This window comes from Sodiomyces alcalophilus (genome assembly GCF_042370955.1).
Source record: "Sodiomyces alcalophilus JCM 7366 unplaced genomic scaffold ACRALscaffold_2, whole genome shotgun sequence".
NCBI classification, from domain to species: Eukaryota; Fungi; Ascomycota; class Sordariomycetes; order Glomerellales; family Plectosphaerellaceae; genus Sodiomyces; species Sodiomyces alcalophilus.
This window is the reverse complement of record NW_027263533.1, coordinates 7,740,217-7,748,103: the sequence shown is the minus strand read 5'-3', so window position 1 is coordinate 7,748,103 and position 7,887 is coordinate 7,740,217. Positions and strand designations below refer to the sequence as shown.

At 44.6% G+C, this 7,887-nt stretch overlaps 1 protein-coding gene and 1 non-coding gene across 2 annotated transcripts; one reads left to right on the top strand and one right to left on the bottom strand.

Moving 5' to 3' along the window:
- Positions 1-1,796: 1,796 nt before the first annotated feature.
- Positions 1,797-1,870, bottom strand: ACRALDRAFT_t85. Its single transcript has one exon. It is a non-coding gene; the product is annotated as a tRNA-OTHER (tRNA).
- A 287-nt stretch (positions 1,871-2,157) lies between these two features.
- Positions 2,158-6,533, top strand: ACRALDRAFT_1062253 (uncharacterized protein). Its single transcript, XM_071016565.1, has 6 exons — positions 2,158-2,303; positions 2,407-2,461; positions 2,543-2,581; positions 2,642-5,585; positions 5,649-6,326; positions 6,378-6,533. The coding sequence occupies exons 1-6, from the start codon at positions 2,273-2,275 to the stop codon at positions 6,393-6,395; spliced, it is 3,765 nt and encodes a 1,254-aa protein (XP_070878257.1). The 5' UTR covers positions 2,158-2,272; the 3' UTR covers positions 6,396-6,533.
- Positions 6,534-7,887: the final 1,354 nt, after the last annotated feature.

Sequence of the window (7,887 nt, the reverse complement as noted above, 5' to 3'; positions counted from 1 at the left end):
GACTTAGATAAAAGCTCCTATACTCCCCTCTTTTAAGGGTTAATGCCTTATACGGCGGTATAGCGGCCCCTGTATTAACTTATCTACTAGTACGAACCTCGCGGCTTCTATACTATGAAGCCTATAACGTTGCCCGTAGCGGCTTTAAAGCGGATTACGTATTTTAATTAACAGCGCGTGTATAATTAGCCTTATGTTGTTTTTATACGCCCTGTATACTCGAGGGCTAGCCCCTATAGGCCTACTACCGGCTAGTATATACGCTTCCCAGGGTATAAAAGCTCGTAACCTTCTTCTACTCTCTTTATATAGCTATAGGTAGGGCTATTATAGGCTACGTGCCTTTATAAACGATTATATAATAGCGTACGATGCTGCCTTAGTATTATAGAAGTAACGCCGCGTATTTTACTTACAAGCTTAGGGATAGCGCGGTACCGTCTTCTCGTTTTTCCACGGTAAGGCGACTAACTCCCGTATAGCACCTATTATCGATTAGGGAAGCCGGGCGGAAGGTGGGTCTAACGGGCCCCCTGTTTAACCCTTATCTATATGCTAAGGCAGATAGGGGCCCCTAAGAAGAGGTTGTAAGTAGCGTAAAAAAGAAAAGGAGTTCCTTTTTGCGTGCGCCTCTAGCCGGATACGAACCGACCCAGTTACCTCGACTATATACCAGGTACACCACTACTATACTATAAAGGCATATTAAAAACGTAATATTTTTAGTTATTACTTAAGATAATAACGTGGCGTGATAATCGTCGTGTAAGCTACTAATATAACAGTCGCTACCTAATCTTTTAGTGTCTTTTACTAGCCCTAGATTTAAGAAGAAATCTTAGAAGTTGGTTCTTTATCTATAACTATATTAAGAAATATCTATATAAGCAGTAATCCTACGAATCTATGAATTTAATATCTTTTACTTAATTTTCCTCTTTTCCGCTAGAATAGCCTACTAATTATAGTCTAATTTATTAAAAATTACTATAAGTAGCTTAGCGTAAAAATAGCTTTAATAGGTTTTTATTTATTTATTTTATTTATTATCTCTTACTCCGCTATCCTTATCCTACCTTAAGTAGCTAGGAGTTAGAATTCTAACTATACGGTCCTTCTTAGATGCCTATAGGGGGGAAAACCGTAGTATAAGACTTAGGGAACTAGTATAAGACTTAGATAAAAACCCCTATACCCTCCTCCTCTAGGATTACTACCTTATACGGGTACCGCGGGGGCCCCGTTACTAACTTAATATATATACGAAGCTCGTGGCTTCTATTCTAGGAAGCCGGTGGTGTTTTGCCCGTAACGGCTTTAAAGCCGACTACGTGCTTAATTAACGGCGCGCGCGTGATTATCTTGGTTTTGGTTTATACGCTTTCTGTGTGCCCTAGGTCTAACCCTGCGGGCCTACTACGGGCGACTTATGTGTGCGCTTCCTAGGGTTTAAAGCTCCTAAGCTTCCCTGTTCTATAGTTATAGGTAGAGCTAACGCGGGCTATATGCCTACGCAGAACGCTTACGTAATAGCGTAAAAGGCTACCTCCGTATCGTGGAAGAGACGCCGCGTATTTTACTTACGCGCTTAGGGATAGCGCGGTACCGTCTTCTCGTTTTCTATGGTGGGGCGACTAACTCCCCCGTGGCACCTGTTATCGACTAGCGAAGCCGGGCGGAAGGTGGGTTTAATAGGCCCCCTATTTAACCCTTATTATACGTGCTAAGGCAGATAAGGGCCCCCTAGAATAGGATCCGAGTAGCGTAAAAAAGGAACGGGTTCCCTCCTTTACGTGCGCCTCTAGCCGGATTCGAACCGACCCGGTCCTCTAACCGTATACTAGGTATACTACCACTATACTATAAAGGCAGCTTTAATAGGTTATTAAGTAAATAAGACTCTTAATTATTATAAATAGTATATAATTTAAAAACACGTAATTAAGCGATCGACCTATTAATTTAATTAAGTCTATAGAAATCTCTGATCTGTATACCAAAATCCTGCCCTTGTTCCTGCGGCAGGCCCACTCCTATTTTCGGGTCCGGAACAACTAGTTCCGTGCTCGTTTCGGGCCAGTCTATGCAACATTCGTCGCGCCAAATTCCAATGTCCGACTTCTATTTCGGCGCTGTTTATTCTCGTCACGAACCTGACACGGCTGTCCGAACCTGTTTTTCATTACGAGTGGTTTTGGCGGTTCCCATGGCCAGATGGCCCCCTTGACCAGAACCATCAACACCTACAAAGACACATCCAGACATCGTCGCAATGGGCAAGCTTATCCGTCTAGAGCTCTTCAGTATGTGTGGATGTTGCCTGTGTTTCCCACGGCCGTAGCCCTTTCCCATGTAATTATTGGTCTTACTCGCGCACGTTCCCTGACCATAATACCCATGCTACAGACTTCAAATCCTATAAGGGCCACCACATGCTCCTGTTTGGAGACTCGTACTTTACGTTGGTTACCCGAAGCTTCGACTCCTACATCCGCGGCTTTGAGCCGACCCTTACTGATGAGGCTAACATATATTTCCTCAGCTCCGTTATTGGCCCTAATGGATCAGGCAAGTCCAACTCGTATGTTTAACTTCCTCCCAAACGTCAGAGGCGGCGTCCTGATCAATGACCTCGAAACAGCATGGACGCGATATCCTTTGTCCTTGGCATCAAGTCATCGCACCTGCGGTCAGCTCACCTGAAGGACCTTGTCTACCGTGGCCGTGTTCTCAAAACATCCAGGATCAATGACGACGGATCCGCAGAAGCCCCGAAAGTTGACTCTCAGCTGGGTGAACATGAATCTACCGCCGGAGCGTCATGGAATGATCCGAAAACCGCGTGGGTAATGGCTGTGTATGAGGATGACGCTGGCGACGAGCAAAGATGGAAACGCTCCATTACTAGCCAGGGATCCAGCGAATACCGCATCAATAACCGTGTTGTAACCGCCCAGCAATATAATGAGGCTTTAGAGGCGGAGAACATTCTGATCAAGGCCAGAAACTTTCTCGTATTTCAAGGCGACGTTGAAGCTATCGCTGCACAATCTCCTCAGGACCTGACCCGCTTGATTGAGCAGATCTCTGGGAGCTTGGAGTTCAAAGCGGAATACGAGAGGCTCCAAAGTGAAGCAGAGCAGGCCGCAGAAAATCAGAGCTTTCAGTTGCATCGACGGCGTGGTATAAATTCCGAAATCAAGCAATACCAGGAGCAGAAGAGAGAGGCGGAAAAATTCCAGCAAAAGACCGAGGAACGGAACCTGGCGATTGTGAACCATGCTCTTTGGAGGCTGTATCATCTCCAGAAGAGTATGGATGAGTCGACAGCGCAGATCCATGAACACGAGGCAAACCTTCAGGAGTTTCGGCGTAACATGGCCGTGTTTGAGAAGAGGCTGGAGACAGCGCGAGTGCAGCAATCAGGTGCAGCTAGGCATCTCGCCAACATTGACAAGGCCATGAAGGCCAAGGAGAGAAGCATCGAAGACATGGAGAACGACTTGATACCAATCAACGAGAAGGTGGAGCAGAGCACCCGCGACATCCACCATTTGCGCCAGCGCCTCGATGCTACGCGCAGGGAACGGGATGAGCAGGCCAAGGCCATAGACAGCGACTCCAAGAGGCTCAAGGCTGCTGAAAAAGCCCAGCAACTCAAGGAAAATGAGTACAATGAACGCATGCATCGACAAGGCGTGAAGCTCAGCGAGTCCGACCGGAAAGAATACACCATCCTCCGCAATCAGGTCCTCTCCATGACCTCAGGTAATCAAGCTAAGCTCGACAATCTTTTACGGCAGCTGAAAACGGATGAGGTCACTGTCAACAGTCTCAGGAGCAAGGTCGACACGATCGCCAATTGTCGAAACCAGTTGGCAGACGACTTGAACTCACTTTGCGCGCGCAAAGAGGCTGCTGTTGCGTTGGTGCAGAGCCTGTCACGAAACATAGACACTTCAAAGAAAGAAATTGGTCAGATTGTGTCCATACGTCAGCGAACACACAATAAGCGCATCGAGTTGGAAGAGAAGCTGGAAAATATTGCGAAACAATTGCGCGAAGCAGACGACGGCCGCCGCCAGAACGATCGAGAAACGATGATGAAGGAGATGGTCAGCAGTCTCAAACGAGTCTACCCTGGTGTCAAGGGCCGTGTGGGTGATCTCTGCAAACCCAAACAAAAGAAGTTTGATGAAGCTATCATTGTCGCCCTTGGTCGGGACTTCGAGTCTGTAATAGTCGATACTGAAAAGACGGGTCTAGAGTGTGTCCAGTACCTGAAGGATCAACGCTTCCCTCCAATGACGTTTATCCCTTTGGACAATATTAAGGTAAATGCGGTCAACACTGGCATCAAAGGCGTCTCAGGAGCCCGTCTCTCAATCGATACCCTCGACTTTGATCCATCATATGAGCGAGCGATGGCGTACGCATGTGGTAGCTCGGTAGTGTGCGATAGCCTTGACATCGCTAAGCAGATCTGCTACGACAAGAAGATCCAGGTCAAGGCCGTGACCCTCGAAGGTTTTGTCATACACAAGGCCGGATTGATGACGGGTGGAAGGGGCTCTGAGAACAAACGCGGCAAACGGCGTTTTGAGGATGACGATATTCAGGCGTTGAAAAAAGTTGCCCGCAAGTACAAGGATGAAATCGACAACCTACCCAAGCCCGACCGCCGCGCCGAGGAAACACTTCGCGTTAATCTCCAGGCACTGGAATCACAACTCGTGTCAGCCATGAGTGAACTGTCACATCTTGAAAAGAACATTAACAGCAGAAGGAAGGAGCGGGACAACGAAGAGGCACACCTGGCTGATTGGGCTCCTAAGTTAGCCGAGAAAAGAGAGGAGCTGCACATGACGCAAGAAGCCGTGCGGCAATTCCGAGTTGCAATTTTCGAGATTGAGGACAAAATCTTTGCTGGGTTCTGCAGGAGGCTCGGATTGGCAGACATTCGCTCGCACGAAGCTGAGCATAAGGGGTTACATCGTGAACTTGAAGAGGAACGCAAGGCATTTGAAGTCCAGAAAGAGCGCCTTAAAAGCACTCTGCGGTGGGCAGATTCTAGACACAGAGATCTCTGTGGCAGGGTGGCGACAATGGAGAAGAGATGCCAGCATCTTGAGCATGAATTGCAGCAATATCAACGAGCAAAGTCAGGCATGGACGACAAGTTAGGCCGGGCGTCAACCGAGCTCGATGTACTCCGAGAAGCTCTCGAAGACTCACGCGAACATCTGAGACAGGCAAATGACTCCGTTTCCGAGGCCCAGGCGGATGTCCAAGAAGGAAACAAGGGCATCGAGGCAAGGCAGAAGGAGACTTCCAGGCTGGAGGCAAAATTGCAGACAAACAGTGCCAGCAAGTTTGCCTTGCTCAGAAAATGCAAGTTGGAACAACTCCAGATTCCTCTATTGACTGGGTCACTAGACATGCTCCCAAACGAAGACAATCTTCTGCGTCATGACGCCGAGGCTATGAACCTTGACCAGGAATGCCATAGAGAGGAGATGGACGCGGCACGAGATGATTATGGGATTGTTATTGACTTCGACGGTGTTGGTGACGTATTGAAACAGGTAACTGCCCATGAAAAGGAAGTGCTATCGCTGAATTCGGACTGTTGCTGACGTAGAGGGTAGTCGGATGATGCCACTGTCGGGGAAGGCTTACAAAAGACCATCGCGGTCTTAACGACCGAACTCGAAAAGCTCAACCCCAACATGCGAGCGATGGAAAGGCTCGAGAGCGTTGAGCTACGATTGAAGAATACGGAGAAAGAGTTCGAGGACTCAAGAAAGGCACTGAGGGATGCCAGGGATCAGTTCAATCATGTCAAGACTCAGCGGTTTGACTTGTTCAGCAAGGCATTCGCCCATATCCAAGAACAGATCGCCCATGTCTACAAAGACCTTACTCGGTCGGAGGCCTACCCGCTAGGTGGTCAAGCTTACCTTGATATCGAGGAGGACACGGACACACCTTACCTATCAGGGATTAAGTATCATGCCATGCCACCTCTTAAACGCTTCAGAGATATGGAACATCTCTCTGGCGGGGAAAAGACGATGGCCGCATTGGCACTCCTTTTCGCCATTCACAGTTATCAGCCCAGCCCTTTCTTTGTGCTTGACGAGGTAGATGCTGCCTTGGATAATGCTAACGTTGATAAGATCAAGAAGTATATACGAGATCACGCAGGACCAGGCATGCAGTTTATTGTAATAAGCCTTAAGACCGGCTTATTTCAGGATAGCGAGAGCTTAGTTGGTGTTTACAGAGACCAGGAACTTAATAGCTCTAGAACGTTAACCGTCGATGTAAGTCATAAGCTATATACACTATAAGATTCTGGCTAATACTTTCTATAGCTTCGAAAGTATGTATAATATAAGATTAGTATTAAGTATTAGTCTTACCTAGTGATATAATATGCTATTATAGGGTAAACGTATTAATGTTACTATAATATAAATCTAATTTTACTAGTATATATAAATATTATCGTAATTTATTATTTATTATATAAGGTTTATACTTTAATATATAAAAATTATATTATAGGAAGCGTATACTAACTATAAGTATATATATATTTATAATAATATAAATATTATTTATATATCTATTAAAGGGTAATATATATATACTATAGACTTAGAGATATCTAATATAGTAATAGATATTTTATTAAGGGCTTAGCGAGAATCGCTAGTCCTATTATTCCGACTATTATTAGTAGGCCCCGGCGGGTATATAGTAATATATTATAATATATATATAGAGTTAGGTCGTTATATTATACTATATCTAAATACCTCCTGTCTATTAGCTATATACAGGTTGAATAAGCTATCTTTCGTATATTAGATCTAAAGGGCGGCTCGAGGCGGTAATAGGCGGCGGTTCTACTCCTTTAACTCTGCCTATATTAATAAGAGCTTAGACCTCTTTATAGGCGGCTAGTATTCACTGCGTTCTATAAGGCGACCGTATTATCTAGCACTACTTAGTCAGTTCTTTAAGTATCCGGGGTTTCAATATAAGAAGTAAAGAGACGTTATAAGATAATAAAGAATAAGATAAACTAACAGGTCGAATTAATAGTTAAATTATTCAATAAACCTTTGAGTTAGGAGCTTAGCTTTACCCAACCCTTTTTTTAGATAACCAGATTCTATCTCCTAACAACCCTAGAGAATCTTCCTAAAATCACCTCCGAAACCACGAACTATCCGCTAGTAGTCTTCCTACTATACTATACTAAGTTGGTCCGGATGGTACTAGTCCCCGCGGCGACTCGGCTATCTATTCCTAAATATACTAAACCTTATTAAATATTCTATATAACTACTAAGATTTTTTATTTCCTCCTATCCATGCTCTCTCTGGCTTGAAGAAATTATATCCGCGATATCACGCCCGCTCCTTTAGAGCTTATATCCTATAGGCGATATAATAGACTGGGTATCCTTATAAGGACTTTCCTGGCCTAACCCCCTATGCTCTAGACATGGCCTTCGAAAAGACTACTTAACCTAGAATAATATCCAGTCACGAATAGCTTAATTAGCTTATACTAGGCTTCTAGCTTATAAGATGCTATCCGCGTATAGATCATGCCGCTAAGAATCTTTTATAAATAACTTCTTAAAGCCAAAGCTAAATATAAATATAAAGATTAATCTCCTAAAGTCCTTATAATAAAGCGTAAATAAAGCTTTATAGGATCTTAAACACTTAATCTTTTATCTATTATTAAAGGAGTCGTGAATAACCGGTGAATAATTATACCGCCTAGCTATATATAAAGCCTGTAACTGTAAAGGAGTATATGCGGTGCGGTATTATGACTAAACTAACAAACTATAGGTATACTTT